The sequence below is a fragment of the Hoplias malabaricus genome, chromosome X2 (genome assembly GCF_029633855.1).
Source record: "Hoplias malabaricus isolate fHopMal1 chromosome X2, fHopMal1.hap1, whole genome shotgun sequence".
Taxonomy (NCBI): domain Eukaryota; kingdom Metazoa; phylum Chordata; class Actinopteri; order Characiformes; family Erythrinidae; genus Hoplias; species Hoplias malabaricus.
The window spans coordinates 7,996,918-8,023,996 of NC_089819.1; the positions used below are offsets into that span (position 1 = coordinate 7,996,918).

Genomic DNA, 27,079 nt, shown 5'->3' on the forward strand with positions numbered 1-27,079 from the left:
CAGTCCTGAATAAAAGTAAAATAAAACCTTTTTAAAGGGTTTGAATATGTCACGTTATATGTAATGAATATAATATATACAAATATATAATAGAATATTCATTCATTCATTATCTGTAACCGCTTATCCAATTCAGGGTTGCGGTGGGTCCAGAGCCTACCTGGAATCATTGGGTGCAAGGCAGAAATACACCCTGGAGGGGGCGCCAGTCCTTCACAGGACAACACAGACACACACTCGGACACTTTTGAGTCGCCAATCCACCTATCAACGTGTGTTTTTGGACTGTGGGAGGAAACCGCAGCACCCGGAAGAAACCCACACGGACACGGGGAGAACACACCAACTCCTCACAGACAGTCACCCGGAGCGGGAATCGAACCCACAACCTCCAGGCCCCTAGAGTTGTGTGACTGCGACACTACCTGCTGCGCCACCGTGCCGCCCATAATAGAATATATATTTTTTAAATAAATTTTCAAATAAAATAAACATTTTCACCATATTGTAATTTCTTGAAATGCAGTAGTATTTCATATTGAAGCCAGTATAAGGAGCATAAGCAGCTAACATTAGTGGTAGCATATTTCTCCCTGTGCATCTAGATTTTGCATCCCCACAAGAATGATATAAATGTGCTTGAATTATATTCTTGTATGATTAAATCTGAAAATATAAATTACCTTAGTAAAAGAATACTAGGATTGCGGACTACAAGCAATTGTTAATGATTACATTACGGGTTCTCATAAAAAAAAATGGGGGGGGGGGGGGGGGGCTTCCATCTGTCGGGGGGGCCAAAGATATCCTCTTTACTCCACAATTTTAAATTTAAGCTGCCTCCATTTCAAAAGCATGACTACTCTGCTGTAAACTTTACACAGTACCCCACTGTAGATTGATAGTTAGATTCTAATGAATCACAAATCTCACAAATTTTCTGTGAAGATAATGACAAGACAAAAGACAGTTCTCTTGAGATTGTATTATATTTGATATTAAGACAGTTAATACAAAAGTAGATTTTGTGATGCATGTATGTAAGTGCAAAAGTAGATATTGTGATGAAGGTATGTATATAAGTGCAGATGTTTAAGGATAACACCTCTATTTACATAATTTCAGGGCAAAGAAGAATTTACATAAAGTAAAATACAATCTTAAATGCCTTACATTTTCAAGATTTCCATGTCATTGTTACTGACTTCTGAATACCACCTGCTTACAGTGTTAGCTGACAGTAGCGAGTGGGTTTTATTTTTAATCAGGCAGATAAGATCCTTGGGGGTGGTGAAATCGGGACGGTGAGGTAAGACTGGGCACCACACCGGCACCTTCAAGTAATGATCAAATTAATATTGATTAAATTAATGTTGGGAAGTTTAATAAATATGTCAATATGAACTTATTTTCATGCCATTTGCTATTTAATTCCACTCCCTCAAGAAATCCCCACACTCAAGGTGATTTTTCTGGTTCTCATGCTTCCATTCAGACATACATTTTTTCACTGGAGCATGAAATTATGTTGCTGTATTTCCCCCACCCCCATCTGTCTGTCCAACGAACCCCAACCCGTCCGCCCGTCCATATTTTAGCAAAATAAACAAATAAATAAATATATGAACACATGAATAAGATATTATGAGACTAGGACCGATGTTACAGGATCATTTGACCTATAACAAGTCTTCACATACTTTTCCTGTGTGAGCAGTGCATCCAATCAGGTGTTTTTGTGTCTCACTAATGACTTTACAAAGAGCCAAAGGGTGTTTTTGAATAACTAGCAATTTTTAAGAAGCTCTGCCCACTTTACATTTGACCCTGCCCCTTTTAAGGCCACCAATAGGAAACAGTGTAGAAAGAGCCAAAAAGCTCAGAGTTTGGCAATAACAGAAATGGCAATCCATTTTAAACAAAGTGCTCATATTCTTCATCATCATCATCATCCTCAGACTCATGAAGAGGTGAAACAGAACTAAAGAGCATCACTCTCTCTCTCTCTCTCTGTTACTCCATCATCCCTTCATACTTAGCTTCTTTCAAAATGGAGGGAGAGAGGGAGGAATTTTTGCAGTGCTCCTCTAAACTCCTTTTCACTTTCTACCCACTCATTTATACCCTGCATTTCTCATATTTTCTCTCTTCCTTCTTATAAATGTTTCTGACCTTTATTTCTTTTCTGCCTCTCCACTGGGGGTCTGCTCTCAGCTTTGGTGTGTACAAACTCCTTGGCTCCCTCTCATTCTCTTTTCTAGTATTCTACAACCCCGCCCCCCTTCTAGGTCTAGTCTTCTCTGTGTATCTCTGTATCTCTCTCTCTCTCTCTCTCTCTCTCTCTCTCTCTCTCTCTCTCTCTCTCTCTCTGTCTCTCTCTCTCTCTACCTGCCCTCCTCAGCTGGCCGGCTCTCAGTTTTGAGGCGTACAAACTCCTTGGCAATGTCATCAGTATTTCTCTGAGCAAGGATGCTGAGGATGATTTGACCGGTTTGGTCATTGCTGATTTTAGGACCCAGGGGGCACCAGCACACGCAGCTGCGTCTGTCCGCCACATCCCGGAGCTTCAGCACTGATACACCCACCACCCGGTCTGCTCGCCCGAAACAGTAATCCTTCACCGTCAGCTGCACCTCGTAACAATCCACACTCACCCCTTTACCCAATACACTGAGAGAGAGAGAGAGAGAGAGAGAGAGAGAGAGAGAGAGAGACAGCTCAAGACAAAGATATTTTTATGTCAGTCGAATAATTAATGGTAGATACCGAGTACTTTATAACTGAGACAGCAGCGCTCCAAAGACAATGCCAAACGGACAGATTTGGACAGCCAGGGTTTCTTACATCATAACCCCAAAAAACAGACCTGTCAACTTCTGGGGCAGGGCTTTGGTGCTGCTGGCAAGTATCTGATGGTTAAGTAATGACAACAGAATTGTTTTAAAAAATAAACTCATGAAACAGGCCTGGACAGGAATGATAGTGCCCTTAACTTAATATTTGTTGCACAATCTTTTGAGGCAATCAAACGATTCCTGTAACTGTCAATGAGACTTCTGCACCTCTCAGCAGGTATTTCGGCCCACTCCTCATGAGCAAACTGCTCCAGTTGTCTCAGGATTGAAGGGTGGCTCCAGACGGCATTTTTCAGCTCTTTCCAAAGATGCTCAATAGGATTTAGGTGAGGGCTCATAGAAGGCCACTTCAGAAAAGTTCCATGTTTTCCTCTTAGCCATTCTTGGGTGTTTTTAGCTGGTTTTTGGGTCATTATCCTGTTGCAAGACCCATGACCTGCGACTGAGACCAAGCTTTCTGACACTGGGCACATTTCTCTCTAGAATCCCTTGATAGTCTTGAGATTTCCTTGTACCCTGCACAGATTCAAGACCCCCTGTGCCAGATGTAGCAAAGCAGCCCCAGAACATAACAGAGCCTCCTCCATGTTTCATAGTACGGACAGTGTTCTTTTCTTGATAAGCTTCATTTTTCCATCTGTGAACACAGAGCTGTTGTGCCTTGGCCAAATGTTCCACTGTTGTCTCATCTGTCCATAGGACATTCTCCCAGAAGCTTTGTGGCTTGTAATCATGTAGTTTGGCAAATTCCAGTCTGTTTTATTATGATTTGGTGTCCTCCTTGGTCGTCTCCCATGAAGTCCTCTTTGGCTCAAACAACGACGGATGGTGCGATCTGACACAGATGTTCCTTGAGCTTGAAGTTCACCTTTAATCTCTTTAGAAGTTTTGGGCTCTTTTGTTACCATTCGTATTATCCGTCTCTTTGATTTTTCACCAATTTTTCTCCTGCGCCCATGTCCAGGGAGGTCAGCTACAGTCTCATGGATCTTAAATTTCTGAATAATATGTTCAACTGTAGTGACAGGAACATCAAGCTGCTTGGAGATGGTCTTATAACCGTTAACTTTAACATGCTTGTTTATAATTTTCTTTCTAATCTCCTGAGACATCTATTTCCTTCGCTTCCTCTGGTCCTAGTTGAGTGTGGTACACACCATGTAACCAAACAGCACAGTGGCTACCTGTAGCCCTATATATAGACCCATTGACATTTTGGTCACATTATTTTCAGGGGTACCATCATTTTTGTCCAGGCCTGTTTAATGAGTTTACGTTTTAAAATAATTCTGTTCAACCACGGTTCAATGTTGAATTTTCATTTGTTCATTTTCATAGAATTTTAATTTATTATTACTTTTGTCATATTCAAGTTAATTCTGTGACCATTGTGGGTTTTTCATTCATTAACCGAGGGGTACCAACAATTTTGTCCACGTGTGTATTTGATTTGGTTTTTGGGATTTATTCCATTAAAGGTGGGGAACTGTAAATGGCTGGGGATAAAATGCTATGTTTCTGCCCAGAACTGGACACTTCGGAAGTTTATATATTTTCACTTACAACTGAAAGGCCTCATTGTATTTGGCGCTCCAGCAGTTGTTTTTGGACTTGGTTGTGAACTTGCGCTTTTTATCAGTGAGTATCGGGCCGACAAGGTTAACATCCACAAATGGTCGAAAGAGTCCCGACGTCTGCCACTTCATATCATTCACTGCAATCACTGAGAGAGAGAGAGAGAGAGAGAGAGAGAGACAGACAGACAGACAGACAGAGAAAAAGAGGCAAAGATCAAGAAAAAATAGAGAGAGAACGTGGTATACTCAATTAAAATATTTTTAAAATTATTTTTAATTTCCATTTAAAATATTTATGAAAGTTGACAGCCAAGTGTTATTAAATGAAACTGATTATCCAAAATGGTGTTAAGTTGGTAACCAAACAATTATAACCTCTGTATTACATTCATATGGTCCACACCATCATTCTGACAGACAGTAACCTGCTAAAGGAAGAGTAGGTGTCTACATTCTTTTGAACTTGTATTTAGCAAACGAAAAACTTGAAAAATGAGTATCCTCTGTTGCCAAATTATGGCAAAAAATGATATTATTATTAATAATAATTTAATGTGGGTGGCACGGTGGTGCAGCAGGTAGTGTCGCAGTCACACAGCTCCAGGGGCCTGGAGGTTGTGGGTTCGATTCCCGCTCCGGGTGACTGTCTGTGAGGAGTTGGTGTTTTCTCCCCGTGTCCGCGTGGGTTTCCTCCGGGTGCTCCGGTTTCCTCTCACAGTCCAAAAACACATGTTAGTAGGTGGATTGGTGACTCGTGAATGTGTGTGTGTGTGTCTGTGTTGCCCTGTGAAGGACTGGCGCCCCCTCCAGGGTGTATTCCTGCCTTGTGCCCAATGATTCCAGGTAGGCTCTGGACCCACCGCGACCCTGAACTGGATAAGTGGTTACAGATAATGAATGAATGAATAATTTAATGTAAAGGAGATGGAATACAGTGGCATTAGCATCTGTCCCAAATTTCTGAATGTGTTACAAACATCAAACTCAAAATTTTCTTATATTTCCAAAATTCATCAAGCTGGTCAAAGAGACGTTTGGAAACATTTGCTTTGTTGTATCGTCAGTTAAATAAATATAAAAATAAAGAATTAACACATCACAGATTCTTATTTCAAATGTTTCAACATTTCTAGTTTTGTAGCTCCTTTTGCATCCTTTACTGAAATTACTTACTTGCAGGCCCAACAGGCTCATTCAGACTCAATTTCTCTCACCTTTGACAGTGATCTTCTGCTCTGTATTAGCAGCAGGGGGTGCCATTTCCACCTGAACTACAGCCTCTCCTATTGGCTGCTCCACTCCAGAACCTGCCAATTGCACACAAGCTCAACAACATATCCACAGTTACTACACATTTTCTTGAAGTGACTTCTGCTAGTTCTTCTTCTTCTTGAAGTTACTATCAACTTCAGCTGTTAATTTCAGATTTGCTTCCTGACAGCTGAAGAGCACAATATTTAATTGCTTCCTCACAGCTTCCACTAATAACTCTGCTACAGATTGTCTTCAGGAACAAAACTCCATTATACTTCAACAATAACAGGTGTATCCAAAAATTACTGAAGGTTAAATGCGTGAGAGAATATGTCATATGAAAATAAGTTCAAGCAGATTATTTTATAAAGACAAGCACACTATTATATAGAGAGAGATGTTTTTACCTCTGTCCGGCCGTATGCTCTCTTTAGGAGTGATCCTGATGCCCATGCCATTATGCACTAATAGAAAATAATACATCATTTACACTAATTCCACTTTAATATAGAACTTATATTTGTATGGTGTGTGTGTGTGTGTGTGTTTAGACAGGTGGGCATTAACAGCATTAACCACAAATACATTTTCACAAACTATGTTTGTTGATACCTGCTCGTTCAGTGTTTCTTCTGAAATGAAAGGTAGTAACCTGGACTTTGTTCATCTTTATTGCAGTAGTGGTAATAGTAATAGTTTTAGTAGTAGTAGTAGAAATAGTGTCTTTATGCTAGATGCTAGGACATTGCTGTGAGTATCTGACTGCAGCATGAGGACATTAGTGACGTCAGTCACTTATGTGGAAAATTATACAGATGGCATGAGCACAATTATTGTATCATTAAGCCGCTGATTTCACTCGTTATAAGTGGTGCCTAAAACTGTTTGAACTCTGTGTGTGTGTGTGTGTGTGTGTGTGTGTGTGTGTGTGCGCTTACCCTGTGTGTGCTGGGTGGTGATGAAGGTTTTAATGAGCGCATCTGTGCTCTGAGTGTATAGAGAGAGTGCATATCGCAGAGACGAGAGCTCAGAACTTTTCTCCAAATACGACCTCTTCAATCCATCTCCACCAGCATGGAAAAATCCCTGAGAGAGAGGAAAATTTGGTATTTTTGCATGTTGAATAAATTAATAAGTAAGTAAGTATGTGAAAAATTGAGGGGTGGTATTGTGGCTAGTGTTGCTGGGTCCTGGGGGTGTGGGTCCACTTACCTTGATAGTGTCCAGAGCCACCTCCATGATGGCGCACTGTCTGGGAGACAGTGTCTTTGGTTCTGTGCCCTACAGAAAAAAAGGTTTTTCAAACTATATATATATATATATATATTCATTTTGGCATATTTTTCATACTTCTCACTTTATTGTTCTTATACAATGATAGTAACGGCATGTGCAGTAAACCAAACAACACATATTCTCTTCGTACATAACTGCAGTACCTTGAGTTTGGAGAGCTCTTTAGCTGCTGTGAGGAGTTGCGCCCCCTGTAGGTTACAAACATAAAAGTCACAGATAAAAGCTTTCAATAGCAGAGGGCACTCTGACACCATACATTTATTAATCAACCTCACTTCAAAGTGTAAATGCCAAAAATTTTTATGCGTAGTGTTCATATAAAATATATTACATATAAATGTTTAATGCTATTATATTTTAAGCTATATAAACAATGATTGTCATTATATCACATTAGTAACAGTAACTGTTACAGTTGTGTGTGTGATGGGGAGTGGTGTTTGTGTGTGTATGTCTGTATCTTACGATGCTGTCACTGCTTTGTGGAAGAACGATGGTTTTCTCCATGCAGATCAAAACATTCCTCCACAGATCCTTCAAAACTCTTTTTAGAACAGTCTTCTCACACAGATCTGCAAAAATACTCAGACTACACACACATTTTATATAAAACATGAGTTTTTCAGTTTTTTTCAGAAAAAAACATCATATAAGCTATACATTTTTATATTGATTATAACTTATTGTAACCAATAATGCTAAATAAGCAGGCATAAACATGTCTTTTAAGGGGCAATATGCAAGCAACTAAACACTGTAAACCTTTCTGAAACCATACTTTAAAAATGACTGTACATATTTTCCATTAACACAGATTTAATTACAGTATTTTATTTTGTTGTGAATTCTGGAAGCTCCTATAAAAGTAATTATGCCAGAATTCCTTGTAATATCTACAGAAGTTAAACTTCTATTTTGAATGTGCACAACTCAATATGCAAAATTTCACCCATGAAATGTGTAATCTTTAAGTTTAAATGCTGAAATAATACAAAATTGACAGAATAGGAAAGTGACTAAAATGTATCTTATGTTATTTTTTGTAAAGGTGGATGTAGGGAATTAGAAGGTTGTTGTTGTGGTTGGAGTCAGTTGATCTGTTGTTACTGTGGGTGACGCTTTAGCTGCAATATCTACAGAGTGAAGCTGAGGGTGTGTCAGCATTTCTGGGATGAAATGGGTCTCACCTAATAGGCGACACAACTCATAACTACTGTCATTTTAATGTTTAAAAAGTACAAAAAATGACTGTAAAATGATGAACAGTACAATCCTATATACTGACAATACTGGTTGATGATATATTTTAATTGTAGCAAATATTATGTATGAAGTAGTTTATTATTTTAATGGTGTAATCACATGATTGCAGATAATGGTGGCATGTGTCTTGTAACAAAGAGTTTTAAGATGGACTGACTTTGAATCAAGGAACTCCATCAGAGGCCGAAGAGCACTGACGGCGTCAGATTCAGCTGAGTTTCGAGCATTTTGGTTCAGAGGACCTTTTATCTGATACAGAATCTCTCCAACCTGACGCATACACATATTGATCCGACCCTGGAAACTATAGACACAAACACACACACACACAGTGAGAGGGGGAGAAAGATGATATGATATTCATATCATTTAAACTCTCTTATTTAACTGAAGTACAAGTAGTACAAACGCCCCATTAATCCCCACATTTACACACACATTATGAACACTAGGGGGCAGTGAGCACACCTCTAGCTTTGGCTATTGTTGAGGATAGTGATTATAAAGTAAAGGTGGTGATTATTATGCTGATAGAGATGTAATGATTATAGTAGATAATGGTGATGAGGGTAATGGAGAAATCTTGACTGTGGTGATCATTAAGATTGTGATATACCTCTTGACGAACACGACACTGAGGTTGTCCAGAACTGTGTTGAGTTTCACCTGAAGATCATTCAGGATTTCTGCAGCTTCTGAATCCAACTAAAACACACACACACACACATACATGCATCTGTTTATTAACATTACTGCATGTGAAGAGAAGAGAAGAGAAGAGAAGAGAAGAGAAGAGAAGAGAAGAGAAGAGAAGAGAAGAGATGGCTCTCTCTTTGTGAGTGGGAAAACTGCCATCAGCTGCACATGGCAAGGAAAATATAAATGCAACACTTTTGCTTTCACACGTTATCTCCCTCACCTTCTTTGTGTCTGCCGCTGCTTTGTTCTATCAGGGGTGAGCGTATGATGAAAAAGAGGAAGGTGGAGACGAAAGTAACACACAGATAAGAGTTCAGCTCCAAACTGAACATTGATCAATAATAACACACTTAAAATAGAGAGGTGGAGGGGTTATTAAGCTCTCTCTTTCACACAGGCACACGCACACACACCTTAGTCTGCTCCTCTGTGGTCTGATAAGCAAAACAAAAAGAAAAGAAAAACAACAAAAGAAAAAATCCCTCAAAATCAAATCAGACTGAAAGTAAACTCCAATTTTAACTAAATTAATACAAAATAATGTTTACTAAATAATTAGTAGAATTATTTAAAAAATAAATACCAAATATCTAGTAAGTGTTCTAGTGTAAAAGTTCCTGGATAACCCATTATAATTCTGGAATAATTCAAAATAATCCAATACGGAATTGGAATCCAATACTGAAATAATGGTAAAGTAAGTGGTTACTGAAAATGTATTAAATTATTACTTTTACTATTATTTTAGTTACATTGTAAGTTCTGAATAAATCATAGTACATACAAAATAATTCCTATTATATTTAGTAACTACTAAAAATGCTTCCAGTTGGTACGCTTTGCAAAATATAATGCAATGATGATCAAGTCAATTAAACCCTGTAAATGAATGAAAACAGTAGAAAGACAACAGGGAAATTTTATTGTTTTTGAAGAAGATTTGCCCGTTTTAAATTTGAAACACATTTCAAAAATGTTGAGGCAGGGTCAGGTTTACTACTATGTTCCATCACCCATTGTTTTGAGAACACTCTAAATGTTTGGGAACTGAGGAGAACAACTGCTGTAGTGTTTAAAGTAAAACATTTTCCCATTCTTGCCTGATATAGGATTTCATCTGCTGAAGACTTCATGTCTGTTATATAGCACCGTCAAACCATCACGGATGCTGGCTTTAAATTGTGTGCTTACAACAAGTCAAACAGTCACTGTCCTCTCTTGCCTCACCTGGAAGATCCATGATTTCCATAAAGAATTTCAAATGTTGATTTGTCAGCCCATAGAACACTTTTCTACTTGGCCTCAGTCCATCTTAAATGAGCTCAGACCCAGAGGAGGTGGTGGCATTTCTTGATTCTGTTTATGCTTGGTTACTTCTTTGCAAGATAGTGATTGACTTGAGTTTGCAGATGCAGTAATAAACTGTGTTCACAGAGAGTGGTTTTGGGAAGTGTTTCTGAACCCATGCAGTGATTTGATTTCCACTACAGAGTCATAGCTGTTATTAATGCAGTGACACATGAGTGTCCAAAGACCAGAGCCAGACACTTTTGTTTCTGGGCCTTGTCCCTTTCAAGATTTCTATAAATTCCCAATTTTTAAAGATATTATTTAATAGGTACTTCACCATTTTAAGTTTGTTGAATTTTTATTTTTTCACAGAATGTTGAAACACTTCATCTTTAATTCTGAACAAAGACCAGTCATTTGTTCCCAGTCCCAACTTTTAAAATATGATGCTTCCAGGAAATAAATTAAATATATGAAAATAATAAAGATTGAAATGTTGTCTATGTACTGCTTTTAATTAATTATGGGGTTTAAATGATTTGCACATCATTGCATTCTCTTGGTATTTACATTAGGCTCAGAGTCCCACCTTATTTTTTTATTTTATTTTATTTTCTTGGAAATTGGGTTTGTAATATTTTCTGAGCAATATGAATTTTGAACGTATTTGTTTGTATTTGTACATTTGTACTTGGCCAATAACATTCCAACATCTGTCACACTCACCTCCTTCACAACAAGAGAGAACACACACACACACACTTGTGTCTGTGAATTAATTTATTTTGTGGAGATTTACAATTAGCTTTTCCATAAATTTTACCAGCTTAAACCTAGTCCTACCCAAACACAAAACATATCTTCACATTAAATGTAATGATTTACAATTTGATATATATTACAGGTACAAACACAGACACACACACAAACAAATGCCATAGAAGTGCACACACCTTCTCTTTTTTGGAACCAGTCTTGTGGGATGGGGGATGAGGAAAAGAGACAAAAATTAACAGACAGCACTGAGACACCCATTCTCACACACACACACACACACACACACACACACACACACACATATACACACACATCTTGTAGTTTTTTAGTAGTTACCTAAATTAGGTAGCTTTTATTAAAAATTAAAAAAAGATTTTGTAAGGTTAGCTGTGATGGATCATCATATTCTTCTTGGTTTTTTACTGCATTAATGTTTTATCTGTATGTATATTTATTTATGCTCTAATTATAAAATCATAAAGTGTATTTCTTCTCCGAAGCACACAAATTCCATGAAAACAATATTCATTCCTTTTTCAGTGTTTCGTATGTATCGTTCTGTGTTTTATACATATTTTTGACAAAATAAATAAATACAAATTTTAATTAGTTATTTAAAAATGAAATAACGAATCAAGATTGTAACACCCACCTTTTGTTTGTTTAGCTTTAAAATGAGAAAAAAGTAAAATAAAAATGAAGTGAATAACAAAAACAGTAAAAGAAGGGAGAAATGAAATGATGGGGAATGAAGGGTATTTTTAACATTGAACATAAATGGGAAACAAATCAAGCAGCTCAAGACTGAGGTCCACTTAACACACACAAACACACACTGGTCAGCATCCATTAGCTGAGACTGCTGCTATGGTAACCGCTCACTGTTTGCTCAGTAATGATTGATAATGTGAGCTGAGGAATATGTCAAGATAAACAAAAAATAAACACTCACTGTAAGGAACTACAATGGTGAAAATCACAGAAACTAACAAAGGAAATCCCAAGAAACATACACATAGCACAACCACTGGGGTCCTAATATCGAATAGATTTTATTTGTTCTACTCCACTGACCTTTTTCTCTTTCTCTCTATTGTCCATCTACAGAAGAAAAAGTGGAGAAAGTTCAGCACTTCAATTTCCAGTGACCTTTCATATTCAAGTAAATGAATTCAAGTGACCACATGATTCTGTGTGATCTTAGTCCCATCACCAGAAGCTGCACTCTGTGGCTAGTATAGAAATTTTGTCAGTTCTGTTTTGATTGACTACACACATCAGTTAAAGGGAACATCTGCGATTGTGGGGAAACTGCACGTCTTTTGTTACGAGGTCACACTTTTATGTTTGAGGGAGGAACACACAGTTCTCTCTTAACCGAAACGAGGGGTAGATTCTGCATGGCTCCTAAACAGAGAACACAATTTTCTTTGGTCCTCACCTTTATTTAGCCAATCAGCAGCCAGGGTTATCTGTCCAGTGTGCAGCCAATGGAGTCACAGTCCCTCCTTCAGGGGTTTGTTTTGTGGCTTTAAATAGAACTAATGTCATGCTTTCTCCTTGCCGCTTTGCTTAATCTGTACCTCATCAAAGAAATTTGCTGCTATGAGGCAATTACCCCAGACCCCACTGGTTAAAGTTTAGCCCCCCTTATCATTAATGTCTAGTGATAGCCCTGTTTTGTCGTGCAAGCATCTCAGTCTTATCACTGTTTTTTTTTTTTTATAGCATGGTAACATTAATGGTGTAGCGAGCAAATTAAGTGATGCAATTAAACGAGCATGAAAAGAAACCCCCCAACCTCCTCCGCCAATCTCCTCCACCTCCACCAGCATCTTCGTCTGATCTTCAAGGTAAATACACTTAATAGAACCAGTTTATTTCTTTACATTCTCTTTTATTATGTATTATTAATGTGTATACATTATTTGTTATTTATAAAGTACATTTTCTTATTTAAAAACGTAACAATTTTTTTTTGGTTTTCGGGGGTTGGAACGGATTAATAGCATTTCAATTGTTTTTAATGGGGAATTCTATTTTATATACGAGCAAATTGAGTTACGAACTCGGTCACAGAACGAATTAAACTCGTAAGTCAAGGTATTACTGTATTTGGGACAGCAAAAATAAGTCAATATTACCCACCAATTTGGCGAGAATAAACAAATATCTTTGTTTCGTGCTTTTCAATGTTTGGAGTTCTCCCTGTTGTCTTAATAACTCCAGATGCCTTTTAAGTGCCATGAGCAGAGAGAGAGAGAGTAGGCCTAGCATACTGGACCAGGACCCTTTGATTTTCTTTTTTAACCATTTTTACAAACACAGGGGCTTTGTAAACATATTATAACAGTTTTGAGCATGCAAACAGACAGAGTGTTTTCTTTTTATTACAATTATGAAGGCATTTAAACATTCTTTTATACAGCAGGAAAATATCTCCTGTTATATACTGAGTTGTATTAAAGTTGGTGGATCTTGACTATAAGTGATGTCTGGCTTTTTTGTGTATTATTTTGTATCTTTGTGGTCTATTGGAACACATTTTGTTTTTTGGCTTTGTGTGTGTGTGTGTATGGATCGATGCTGTGTATGTATATAGCTTTTATACAGTTTTCACAAAGATTTTTTTGACTCTGCGTATGTGTGTGTGTGTGTGTGTGTGTGCAGTAACAATTGGGAAACAGCTGTTTCTATTAACTGCACAGCTTGAGAGGAAAAGCTAAACCCTGCACAAAACATTTGTACACTCAATACACACAGACACACACACACACACTTGTGTGTATGTAAAACTGTCAGTCAGTAAAAAGATAAATTCTTCACTGATGACAAGTTTAAATGTGACTTTGTTTACAATCTGATCTGATTTAGAAAAAGGAAGCCATTTTTGATGCAGTTTAACATTTACTCCTCAATTCAATTATGCCTCTAATTAAATAGTCAATTAAGCAAAGTGAATGGGAGAGAATTATTTTAATCTGTCGCAGGATCTTCAGTCTGACCTCCACCAACTGAGTCAGCACTTCTCCAACACTGCTCTGGATTCTGAAACTGTTGTCTATAAACGTGCATTAACATGCATACCTTTTAGTACAAAGCTGAAAACAGCAGCAGTAGCCGTGCAGAAGAATTCATTAATGACGGTTCATGCAAAACTGACTTGATATCAAAATCTGAATCCAATACTGACCCGAAACAAAAAGTTCTGACACTGAATAAACACATATTGTAATGGCCATAACATTGTGCTGAAAACCGGAGGAACCACATTCACCATCCCAAACACAACAAAGACAGTGAATTCACTCACACATCCCAAAAGTGACTCAGAAACCCTGCAATCCAAAACTAGTCCCCAACTGACACAAAGCATATCAATTTCTGAATCCAAAACTGCCACTCAGCAAAAATGTATCTGATGCAGACTTGCACATGGAAAACTTTGGTAAAGCACAATATGTTTTGTTGAGCCCACCCTGACATATCATTATGTTTTGAGTTCAAACAAACTGTCTAAATGCAGTAAGAACTGAATTCTATTATGTTTAGAATTCAAAATGGACTTAAGTGCAACAAAAGTATTTCCAAATCCAACTAAGACAACCTTTGGCTTCAATTTATAAGTACTTTTTTTTCCTTTTGAGTTTGGATGCATTTTTGGTGACTGCACCCAAGACCAAACTGACAAGTTTAATATGTAAAACATTGACTATTACAACCTGTAAAATATTCTGAGCCAGTGTTTATGGTTTGTGGTAAGCTCCCACATGAATGACAATGGTTTTGAGACACAGCTTTCAGTAAACCAGCTACACTTCCAGATAATATCATAAGAAAATTAAAATAAATTTTGCATTCAATTTCCAACATATCCTACATTGTTTATGAAACCATTGACAAATCAATGTATAAAAAAGCTTATACTCAGCAAAAACATTATAATGTATTGATAACAACATAATAATAATAATCATCATCATCATCATCATCCTACCTCTGATCCTTCTGAGTCAGAGCAGCCCGACTGGAAAAGGTTAAATAAAAGAAAAAAAAAAACATAATCAAACATAAAAACAAACACACAAACACACACACACACACGCACATATGCACAATTCTGGTGTGGATTACGGTGCTTAAGCAAATTTGACCGCACTACAAGACATACAAACTATTAATGGTTTGATTCATTAAACCCTCATACAACAGGTCTGAATGAATCAATTTCAGAAGCTGTCTGGCTGTAAGATGGCCTCTCTCAGTGGATGGGAAGTAAATATGTTGTCCTTTTGTTCGCTTCTTGCTAGGAGACTGATTTTTCTTAATTGGAAAGATGCCACCCCACCATCTTATAATAATTGGATCAGGGAAGCCATGTCATCTCAAACTGAATCTGGATCTGTTGTCAAGTTTAATAAGAATTGGCAGCCTTTTTTAAAATTTGTTGAGAATCTGGAAGCTGATGTATCATTATGTAACTTTTTTTAATGTGTGTGTATACATAATTGATTTTTCTTTTAAAAATATCTATTCCTTAATGTAAAATAGAAATTGTTTTATATGTCTACATGTCTGATGTCGGGGTGGGGGTATTTGATGTTTATGTGATTAAACTTATGTGATTAAAAGAAAAAATAAACCCTCATACAACATGGAAACAAGCAAAGATTTAACCACAGCTGATAAATCAGTGTCAGTGTGTGAAATCAACCACTACACACCAGTGCCTCATTTAACATTTACTTATAACTTCATGCAGATCTTCAAAGTGAGACAATGGAATGATGGAATTCAGAGACTCATGAGCTCAAGGCTGTTCTTGTAGGCACTGTTCCCCCTGCTGACTAAACTTTGCATTTATACATATTTGAGCCATGTATTTTTGAAAATATTTAAACAATACATTATTGCTTTCTGGGGCGGCACGGTGGCGCAGCAGGTAGTGTCGCAGTCACACAGCTCCAGAGGCCTGGAGGTTGTGGGTTCGATTCCTGCTCCGGGTGACTGTCTGTGAGGAGTTGGTGTGTTGTCTGCGTGGGTTTCCTCCGGGTGCTCCGGTTTCCTCCCACAGTCCAAAAACACACGTTGCAGGTGGATTGGCGACTCGAAAGTGTCCATAGGTGTGAGTGTGTGTGTCTGTGTTGCCCTGTGAAGGACTGGCGTCCCCTCCAGGGTGTATTCCCGCCTTGCGCCCGATGATTCCAGGTAGGCTCTGGACCCCCCGCGACCCTAAATTGGATAAGCGGTTACAGATAATGGATGGATGGATGGATTATTGCTTTCTATTAGAAGCTTTTACTGCATTAGATGTGTTTATGGATTTTATTTATTTATTTATTTTGGGTCATATCAGTGAATACAATCAAAGCAGAAGGTATGTCTTTAATCAGTATATGGAATAGGTGCAGATTTTGTTTATAGTAGTGTTCATGTACAAAATAACTAAATCCTATGTTGTACATGATTGCCATGTGTAAAAATTCTCTTTAAATTTTGTCTGATTTTGTTCGTAATACTGCTGTTATAAATTAGATAGATATTTTGTTAACTGAACTGTAAGAATGTTTTTCCACTGTTATTGTTAAACTGTCATTGTTAAACTCTATTTCACTCACATTAATACAAGTCATGAATCTGATTATAGACAAGTTTAAATACAAATATCATATTTTTGATTGTGCCATTCAGGTTTGACCTTATGCAACTTTGATATACAATGGCCAGTATGTCAGAAAAAAAGACTGTAATTACACTAGCAATATTATGTGACAGTAAAGGGATGGGCAAGGGCTCTCTATCACTCACCTTGACCTCTGAGTCCTCTGACTGATCGGTCGTTATTAGTATTTAAAATAACAAAAAAGAAATGTAAACATGACATAACTAGAGTAAATGCAGTTAGATTGCTCATAAAAACACACTGCTCCAATGATAATGTAAAACATACTGTTTTTTTTAATGTTGAAATACTATTTATTAACGCCAGCACACTCTGAATACACACCTCATTGCCCCCATCATCAGAGATGGCCTGAGGATGGGATGGAGAGGAGAAAAACAAGGTTTTCACATGCAGTACAGTTATTGAAGTAATCTAAAATATAAGTAAATAATATTCTTTCACTCTTATCACAAACCTCTTCATCCATATCTTCTGACTCATCCTCATCCTCAAGCTTAAGGATAATATGTCCACAATTACAAACAAGTTAACTTAAAACTACAATTATTGTCAGTAAAAATCTGAAATAGTTTAAATAATATATAGTTAATATTATGAACAGTAGCATAAGTAAGATTTAAACAATAAAGAAACAGCAGGAGCAAGATATAACTAGTGATGTAGTTATCTATGATGTTCAACTAATGTTATCTATAACTACTGTTATGCAATGATTGCCACAACATAAAAGGACAGTACAGCTACTATACATTTAGTACAACATTAATTAAATTATCAATAGCCATATATAAATAAGACACAGGATACAATGAGTTTTAACCGGGTTTTCCGTAATAAATACTTCCATCGTTAGCCATCGTTAAGATCAGTCAGCCACAGTTAAAACTTAGAAAACTCTGCTATAGTTAAAAAAGGTTAAGTACAGTGCGATGAAATATCTGTGGAAAACTAGCTCTAGGTATGTGGATGACTGGCTATGCCTTACTTATACTGCGTTCACACGTTGCCACCGAAAAACAATTGTTCTATGCCTTATACCCAAACTCGTGACAGTATGCAGCCAAAGAGATCATGCATTGCCAATGTATTCTATATTGTTTTTTGGAATGCATATGCTTTTGTCTGAATTTGTAATATGTGGAGCAACAAGTCAAGGCTTTAACTGTGAGTTTTAGCAAGAGCTGAGAACAGAATTTCTTTCCAGTTTCAGTTTCCCAGTTAAATATTAAATTTGCATTTTACAATCTATTGCCAACATGTAAACTCAGCATTAGTAGTCTACATAAAACTACAATCAAATATTATCATGAGCAGTACAGCACACACACATACACGCCCACGCACACACACTTTTATAAGGGGCCAGGTATACCGTGTACACGTTCTACACAAACACACATACACAGATGTTTGATTCTTAGATACAGACATGTATAAAAACACACAATCACACAAATACACACAGTGACAAGCACAAGGGTGGAGGAAGGTTTATCTACTATGTTTCTACTCTTCACCTACCCTCTCCTCCTCAGCAGTCAACTACACACAGATACACACACAGAGAATATTAATCAGCAACCATTAAGACATGATAATGACTCACTAGATACATTCCACCACAATCCCACCTCAGTAAAACATCCCTTTCTCAACCAGACACTCACACACGCAAAGATCTTTTAATCCACAGAGTGATTAGTCAGAGATCTGATTAAGTCAGACTTTAAGTGAGCTGATGTGTCTACTCACTTTGAGAGAGGAAAAGAGAAAAAAGAGGAAGGAAGGATGGATAGAAAAAGAGAGAATGACAGAAAGAAAGATGAAAAAACACAAATACATAAAAAGGGAAAGCGAAAATGCTGACCTGTTTGGCTCCCATAAATTCAAACATTTTCTCCAGCATGACCCTCATCTGCTGCACATTATTCATCAACACACACGGCTGGGTGAGAGAGGGTGTGAGAGAGAGATAAAAGAGATGAGAGTGGGTATGAAGAAAGTGAAAGAAAGGGAAAGAGAGAATAAAACAGATGGATTTCATTATAATATATCATTACAAATACACGTGACATATTACAATTTCATTCAAAGGGTTACATATGAACAATATATGCAATATACAGAGTGTCTAACTGCCAGAGTCACTCACTATCTTCTCTTTCTCACAGTAGGACGGGAAGTTTTTGGACAGGATTGTACAGTACTGCAGCAGCACTTTACTTATTGTCTAGAACAGAGGAAGAGGAACAGATAACAGAGAGAGAGAGCGAGAGAGAGAGAGAGAGAGAGAGAGAGAGAGAGAGAGAGAGAGAGAGAGATCATATTTAAATGTAAGTCCTCCAGAAAATCAATAAACAAACCTGTGGAAAACAACAAAATAACAAACAACATGTGTGAGAGAGACACTCCCAGGCAGCAGTGTGGAGATGCTAAACATTCATACTTTACTTAGGGTGACCAGACGTCCTCTTTTACCCAGACATGTCCTCTTTTTTAGACTTAAAAATATTCCGGGCGGAATTTCACAAACGTGGAATTTGTTTTTCTAGAGCTTACAAAGAATTTGGAGATAAGTTTCATTCACAAACTAGTCCCGCCCTCCCCTACTCCGATTGGTTCACGTGAGTGAGAAGGGGGAGTGGTGAAGTAGCCTAAAATCTTCGGATTGGACGGTCTGACTGTAGAGCTACCGTTATTGGTCGATAACCTTCTCTGTAAACATTTAATTAGTCAGTCTGCACGTCAGTAGTAGTAATGGAATGAGAATTATATTTTCCATTAGTTATCAATAAATACATGAAAAACAGTTTTCACTGTAACTATCAATCTCATCTTTGTGTTAAATAATGTCAATATCTATCTGTTCAGCTGCTAATGAGCAACAAGGACTGAGAACTGTGTTATGAAATTCGCACCTATACACAAAGACAACTAAGTGAAAATAAAATGGATAACGGCCACTTTCTTCATTTTAAACAATGTAAAACTGGCAAAATAAATATTTTGATTTGGCAAAATAAATATTGACCTCATTGTTCGCCTACAAAAATACAGTGTATGAGGAGAATTCAATATGATCTCTGTATAAATAAAACACATATGAAATATATTATTTGTTTATTTTTCTACATAATCACCATTAACTTCTATACATTGTATAACTTATATATGTGTTACATCTAGAAACTAGCTTGAAATAAATGTGTTAACAAACCACTTTGTGGTTTAATAAACAAACAAATAAATAAATAAAAGTATGTATTGCTATCATAAAACAATTGCTTTCCATTGAGGTCTCTCTTCATGTATAGTATATACATGTATATATATAGTGTATAGTCACTTGGGGCAAGGTCTGGGCTGTATGGAGGAGGACTAATACACTGTCATGCACTGGGAGATGCTCGAGTCATACCTGTGTAGCTCACATTGGTTTAGTTTTTGTAGTAATTCCAACAAAACTACTGATCAAAATGAGCTGATTTTTTCTTTATATAACCTCAGAAAGTAAGTGCCACTTCCAACAAACATTATAAAATGACCTGCAGGAGTAGTCAATTATACAGATACATAGACCTTTATGAACGCCACTGTTGCTTTAAATGACTTGCTTTTTTTGTTAAAAATAATTCCATCACCGAGATAAAGAGAAAATATTAAGTTCAAATAAGGTGCATTTACAAGAGCCAGAAATATATTTTACTCCTACTGTACATTTGTACATTCTGACAAATATATTACACATGTAAATTTGTGCCATCATAAGAATGTATACTGTCTCTTCTTGTTGTTATGTCAACAAAACCTTTCAGGTTTTTAAAGCACATTTGGACCAAAAGAGTTATGTGCTCCTAACAATAAAAAGAAAACATTATTTAAAACCAGAGGGTTGAAGAGCTGCTTTCTGATAAACTTGTACAGTTAAAGGGAAGAAAAGGAAGAATTAACATATCAAAGCAAGGCAAAGTGTCCACAGATTTTTGGCTGCCAGGGAGCATCAGGGAGCGAACAAAACAAAAAATAAATATACAATGAAGAGTGAGAAACTGCAGAATAATAAACAGTGTGTGCAGCGAAGATGCTCCCTGGTTGAAGCTTGGAGATAATGAGCTCATATTTTAACCCTGACTTTAACTACAGCTGCTTAAATATTTAGACAGTGATTTTCTGAGCAGGTTGTTGTTGAACAATTCTCATTCCCACACTGCTCCTATGTGGCAGGGAGTTTTAAAATTCTGCACAATAATTCAAACACATTTTTAAGCTTATTGTAAACTTACTCTGATATATAACTCAGTACACAGCTCTAAGAAAGAGTTTCAATTCTGTGATTATGAAACATACCGGATGTAATGGTAGAGTGTGGACCATATTTAAAAATAGGTAATAATGGGCACTGTTAAAAATGTAATTAATATATTCAGAGTAAATTTTTACAACATTTTGAGAATGAAGTTATCAAGGGAATGAAGGGAAAAAGACTGTTGTTAAATTGAATTAATAAATAGTCAAAAATATAATGTTTTTAAAATCTTTGAGACTTCTAGTAGAATTCAGCTAGCTAATGTGATATAAGATGTGATAAGAGAATAGAAGAGAAGAGAAAAGAAAAGAAAAGAAAAAGAAAAAAAAGAAAAGAAAAGAAAAGAAGAGAAGAGAAGAGAAGAGAAGAGAAGAGAAGAGAAGAGAAGAGAAGAGAACACTATAGATCCTGAAAGAAATTGTAGACATCAGGTCTGACAGAAAAATTACATTACATTAAATCCATTTTAGCATATTATATAATTTATTGTGTGTGTGTTTGACTGACTGTGTGTGTGTGTGTGTGTGTGTGTGAGAGAGAGAGAGAGAGAGAGAGAAGAAAACAAAAATGAAAAGAGACGATAATATTGATAAATAAATAAATCTTTTTGCAGTCTCATTTTGACAAGGATATTTTCAAAAATTCTGTTGATGTGAATGAACATTTTCTTGTAAATGCAGACAAAAGCATCCTTTCTGTCAAAACCCTGTGTTTCTATTCTAGTTTAAGGGCAGTTCCATTTCTGCATTAGCTGAAGTGAAGTGTGTTAAATGAGCCCTTGGAGCAGCGAGGAAACATGTCAAAATTTATGCCCTCTTCAAAAGCAAAAAAACGCCTGGAATGCATTGCGACATGATGCAATTTCTATAGGGTAAAAACAATGTTGGATAAAGCAGTTCATTAGTGTAAGTCGGAAAACAAAAATCTCCACAATGCTTAAAATGCCAAAAGACAGTTACTACATTATTACAAAATGTATATTTTACATTATTGTTGAGTTATAAATGTTGGGGGCTGGGACCCATTTCATGTTCAGCTCTTGTGAACACTTGTTGAATTCTTCACATTTTCATCAGTATGAAAGCTTAGACTTTCTGCATCAAATGTAATGTGCAAATCACAAAAAAAAGGTTTAGTAGGTTGCATGTTTGTGTTTGTTGTAGAGGGTATGTTCTGATTGAAAACCCTGCTCCTCATTGCCACTTCTGCGATGCAGGTTGTATGAATTTTGGAGTGGTCAATGGAAGTGTCCTGGGGCAAGTGGAAATCAAAATTGAAACACAGTCTTGAAACACAGTCTCTTGCACAGAAGAAGGAGAAGTAGAGTTTATGTTCTCTTACCCTGGCAAAGCGGCGGTTGTACTGAGCCAACACACTGGGGTTGGGACAATCCAGTTTCTTGATGATCTCGAAGCTCTGGTTGAGCTGTGTGAAGATGTCCACAACAGAGCTGGAGAATAATGCATGCTCAGAGGTCTGCTGGAACTGTGGAACAAAGAAACCAAGAGAAAGGGGTCATGCTTCTCATTCTATTTGCCAAAAGAATCTGGACATCTGCTCATTCAACATTTCTTCTGAAATGAAGGGTATTAATCTGGAGTTTGCTTATATTTCACGCAGTAACACCCTTGTAGTTTTAGGTAAGGCCGTGTACTAGATTGTGGAACATTGCTTTGAGGTTTTGATTACAGCCACATCAATATTAGTGAGGTCAGCTACAAATGTTGGATGGCTAGTACTGTTACTGCAACCTGTCCCAAAGGTATAGGATCAAGCTCCATCACTCCAGAGAACAGAGTTCCACTGTTCCACAGCCCAATGAAGGGGCTTTGTACGCTCATGTACAGCTCATTCAGAGCAATCAATATTATGTCCTGCTTTTTTTGTGAGATTGTGTAAACTGTGCACAGCTGAACCTGTTTATCTTTAAATGGCTGTATACAAATGCACATTTGTGTGTGGGTGTGTGTGTGTGTTTATGCATGTGTGTACCCCCTCTCTCTTATCCCTATCCAGAGCTCCGTGCATAAACTCCATGGAAACCTCCTCATTCTCAGATAACCACTGAAGAACAAATGGCAGAAACCACCTACACAGAGAGAGAGAGAGAGAGAGAGAGAGAGAGAGAGGATTAAAGTTATATTTTCCCACAAGCTGGTGCACTGTAACATCATTAAAACAGTAATCTATTAAATGCTATTATGGATTACACTTTATATGTGTATATATATTGATAAGCCATAGAATTATGACCACATTCTTGTTTCTGCCCTCACTGTCCATGCTCTCAACTCCACTGAGCATACAGGAGCATGTTTTAATTTTACAATTAGTCCACTTGTTGGTCTCCACATGCATGCATAGTAACACATGGAATACAGTTATATATATATACACACACACACACACACATAAAAACATACATACATGTCTCTGTGTGTTGTACTCACACTGGATATTCTGGAACAGAGTCATTAATGGCTGGCAGATCTTTAACATATTCGTTGTAAAGCCACTTCACTTTAAAGTGCAGGTTCATATAGTCAGCACTTCTACAGAGCCTGTGTTTCTCATGTTCTACACAAACAAACAAAACAATCACACAAATTTCAACATTGAAAATCAGGACTTGTTTTTATATGCTTACAGCATTTAATGTGGTGCAAACAGGTCTTAAACAAATAATTACAAAATAAGCTCTGGAACTCACTACTTGGTAGTCTGAGTTTACACACACACACACACACACGTGCGCGCACAGCTTACCAGCATAAAAGTCAAGTCTGCGAATGCGGAATGTGACTGGGGCTACAATGATTGAAACAATATATATAGACAGATGAAGAGGTCAAGAGACATTCAAAATGAGGAACAAGTGAGTGAGAGAGAAAATGAAAAAATGTAAATAAAAAAATCAATAATAAATTATGTACCCTAAAAATTTCACCAAATATTTTCCTGAAAGCTAATGCTAAATGTTATATACTAACACTACAGGTAACACTAACATTTAACACTAAAACAGAATATTAAATGCTTTACACTAATACTTGGGGATAACATTAAACACTGCAAAATATGACACTATTTTAAATGGTACACGCTAACACATAATGGCAACATTAAATGCTACATGTTAATATTTAGCCCTAACGTTAAATGCTAACACTAGGCTAAAGACTAATATTAACCAAAAACAACTAAAAGAAATTATGCTAACATCTAACACTAAAATTAACACTAAAATTAAATACTAACACAAAATATTAACATCAATTACTAAATGTAAAAAAAAATAAAAATAACACGAATATTAAAGACTAACATTTCAGGCTATATGTCAATACAGAATCCTAATACTACATACCATTCCTCCGACATTTACGGTCAATATAATCAAGAACTGAGATGGGAAGGGAAGGGAAGAGAAAATGAAACAAGTATTTAATGAGAGACAGACAGATGGGTGAAAATGAAACAACCTAGTACAGGTTATCTCTGAGAAATTTACTCTCTCTCTCTCTCTCTCTCTCTCTCTCTCTCTCTCTCTCTCTCTTTACCTTCCAGAGCGTATTTCATATCCTGAGCGAAAAGTGTCCACATGACTTCTGCACTGACCTTCCCTACATTCAGCTCCTGTGGAAACCTACACAACACAACACACACACACACACACACACACACAATTAAACCAGCATTTTGGTTTCTGAATGTGTGAACAAATACCGATGGATGGGTGCCTGTGCTGTAACACCTTCCTATTTTTTGACCCTTTGTTCTTTTCGTCATTTCAAACCAAGCCTTGCCTCCCTATGAGAACATGGGTGTTCGACAAACTCTCTGGTCAATGATTGGAGAAATCAGTCACTGTCCCCCTTCATAGTCTCATAAGTCAATTTGACAAGTGCACGCACTGAGTGGTTAGGGAGTGTCAGACTCCTGGCAGCCCTGCTCTCCCAGCCCACATTTGTGCATGTAGGGCATAGGTACCTCTTAACCGGGAAGCTATTTTGCTTGTGGGTGCTGTTTGGTACACTTTCGTCTTGCTCACACACCTGTTTTTTACGCGTGTGGGATTTGGGAGTAATAAAGAAACAAATAAAACATATATCAGATAATATATACAGTACCTGAGCAGGGGGTGCTGGAACTAATCCCATATGAATACAGAGAAACTACAGTAACAAATGTTCTTAAAATGTTATTATAATTAAGAGTAGGAGTATTAGCTTTATTTAATTAATTAATTTATTTATTAACTTACTTATTTAACATTGATGTTATTATTGTCTCATCTTTTTAAAGTACTTGTGGGAGTTTTCAACAGAAAATAAAAGTAGAATCATGTTAATGACACGTTTCTATCTACCCACACCACACACTTATGTGGTGCTATAATTTGGCACTATGTTTTATCCATTTGAGTAACAACCTATAGATTCCACTATAGTCATGATTACAGCTTAAAATACTTGCAACCCTGTAGCTCCATACATGTGCGTTTTGTGCATAATTTCAGAAAAAATATATAATTAAAAGTCAATATACTTTATATTAACAACAACAAAACCTCAATGATATTAACAGTAACCAACAATAATTAAATAATTATCTGGAAAAAATGGTTACAGAAGATGAATGGATGTATATAATTATTATCATTATTATTATAGTTCACTGTGATACTACTATTGTTTTTGTCTTTCACCATGATGAGTAAAAAGTGAATTTCCATAATTTCCATTTAATAAATGAAATTATTTTACTGCCTGTATATGCTGTCTTAATGTCACTCCATGGTGTCACTGGCACACCTCTGCATTTAAAAGGGATGAGAGCAGTTCATCTGATTGGGTAAAGTCTAACAATACATGCTGATCAAGTATTTAGCCTCTTTTTGGAACTGTGCCTACCTGTGCTGGATTTCTATATCAGTTACAAAATTACCAGTTTGCATTTCATGTCCATAAAAAGAAAGCTCTATGTGTGTGTGTACGCGCGTGTGTGTGTGTATACTCACTGGTTTATAATAGGTGTGTATGCAAGTTTATCCTCCTCTATTATTGACACAATGAGAGTGATGAGTTTGGGCCAAAAGTCCAGGTTGTGGATGCTGGGCCCAGCCTCCTCTGCTGGCATGCTCTCTTCTTCTTTCACCTTCTCTTCATCGCCCTCTCCGTCTCCCTCTCCCTCACCCACGTTCAGTTCTTTTGGCTTCTCCTGAGAGAGATATAGAAAAGGAGGGCTTAAGTATAAAATATAAAATTAATTAAAGAAAGCACATTAAATGTGTTGTTGTTAGTGATGGGGTTTCATATATGTAAAAACCTTTAAAATATTAAACCTCCAATACACGTGTCATGTCATAATTATGATGTTCTAAATGTTGTTATGCTGCTTGTCACAACTGTAAGATCACAACCATGAAGACAGTTGGAAATGATTATTATTAAGCCTTCAGCAGTTAACATACAGATGGAGACCTGAAATTGTAGTTATCATTTACTTAGGGAGGGCTGTGTAGTGCAATTCACTAGTTTATAATAGTGTGTGTGTGTGTGTGTGTCGTGTGTGTATACTCACAGGCTCGCTGGCTGGCATGAACTGTCTACTGTAGAGCTCCTGGCAGTTGTTGAATATGTATTCGTATGTAGAGTTGAGACAGGCCTTCACACAATCCCGAACCACATGGGCTGCACGGGGAGGTGCCTGTAGTTCCTGCACCTGTGACACAGGGGGCACATACCATTTTAGTTAATACTTTATTTCATTACGATAGTACAAAAATACTAAACAGTATGTTTAGAGGCAAAAACTAACTGCTAATCCTATCATATCTGTTCAACACATTTAAAGGACAACACTAACTCAACACAACTAACACTAACCGCACACTGCCTCTCTCACTCTCTCTTTCTTCTACTTCTTCTTGTGTGTTTTACCTTCATCCTGAAGAAGGCAATGCTGGTCAGCAAGTCTACAGTGGACTTCAGATCAGACAGGCGAGGTTTACTGCTGGCAGGGAAGTTATTCTGCAATTCACAGAGACACAGAGAGCTCGTTGTCCAATCACTGT

General features: G+C 37.0%; 1 protein-coding gene across 1 annotated transcript in view; it reads right to left on the reverse strand.

Moving 5' to 3' along the window:
* Positions 1-1,031: 1,031 nt before the first annotated feature.
* LOC136676408 (protein unc-13 homolog B-like) overlaps positions 1,032-27,079 on the reverse strand; it is a 56,732-nt gene continuing 30,684 nt past the window's right edge. The window contains exons 17-35 of the mRNA XM_066653405.1: positions 26,946-27,035; positions 26,587-26,727; positions 26,024-26,223; positions 24,564-24,649; positions 23,454-23,580; positions 22,996-23,092; positions 22,345-22,488; positions 18,850-18,927; positions 18,565-18,642; positions 8,862-8,950; positions 8,403-8,549; positions 7,448-7,571; positions 7,126-7,170; positions 6,899-6,967; positions 6,625-6,772; positions 6,094-6,150; positions 5,647-5,739; positions 4,419-4,578; positions 1,032-2,670 (exon numbers count right to left, since the gene is read on the reverse strand). Coding sequence (XP_066509502.1) covers positions 2,385-2,670; positions 4,419-4,578; positions 5,647-5,739; positions 6,094-6,150; positions 6,625-6,772; positions 6,899-6,967; positions 7,126-7,170; positions 7,448-7,571; positions 8,403-8,549; positions 8,862-8,950; positions 18,565-18,642; positions 18,850-18,927; positions 22,345-22,488; positions 22,996-23,092; positions 23,454-23,580; positions 24,564-24,649; positions 26,024-26,223; positions 26,587-26,727; positions 26,946-27,035 — 2,259 coding nt within the window. The 3' untranslated portion in view covers positions 1,032-2,384. The remainder of the gene's footprint in view (positions 2,671-4,418; positions 4,579-5,646; positions 5,740-6,093; positions 6,151-6,624; positions 6,773-6,898; positions 6,968-7,125; positions 7,171-7,447; positions 7,572-8,402; positions 8,550-8,861; positions 8,951-18,564; positions 18,643-18,849; positions 18,928-22,344; positions 22,489-22,995; positions 23,093-23,453; positions 23,581-24,563; positions 24,650-26,023; positions 26,224-26,586; positions 26,728-26,945; positions 27,036-27,079) is intronic.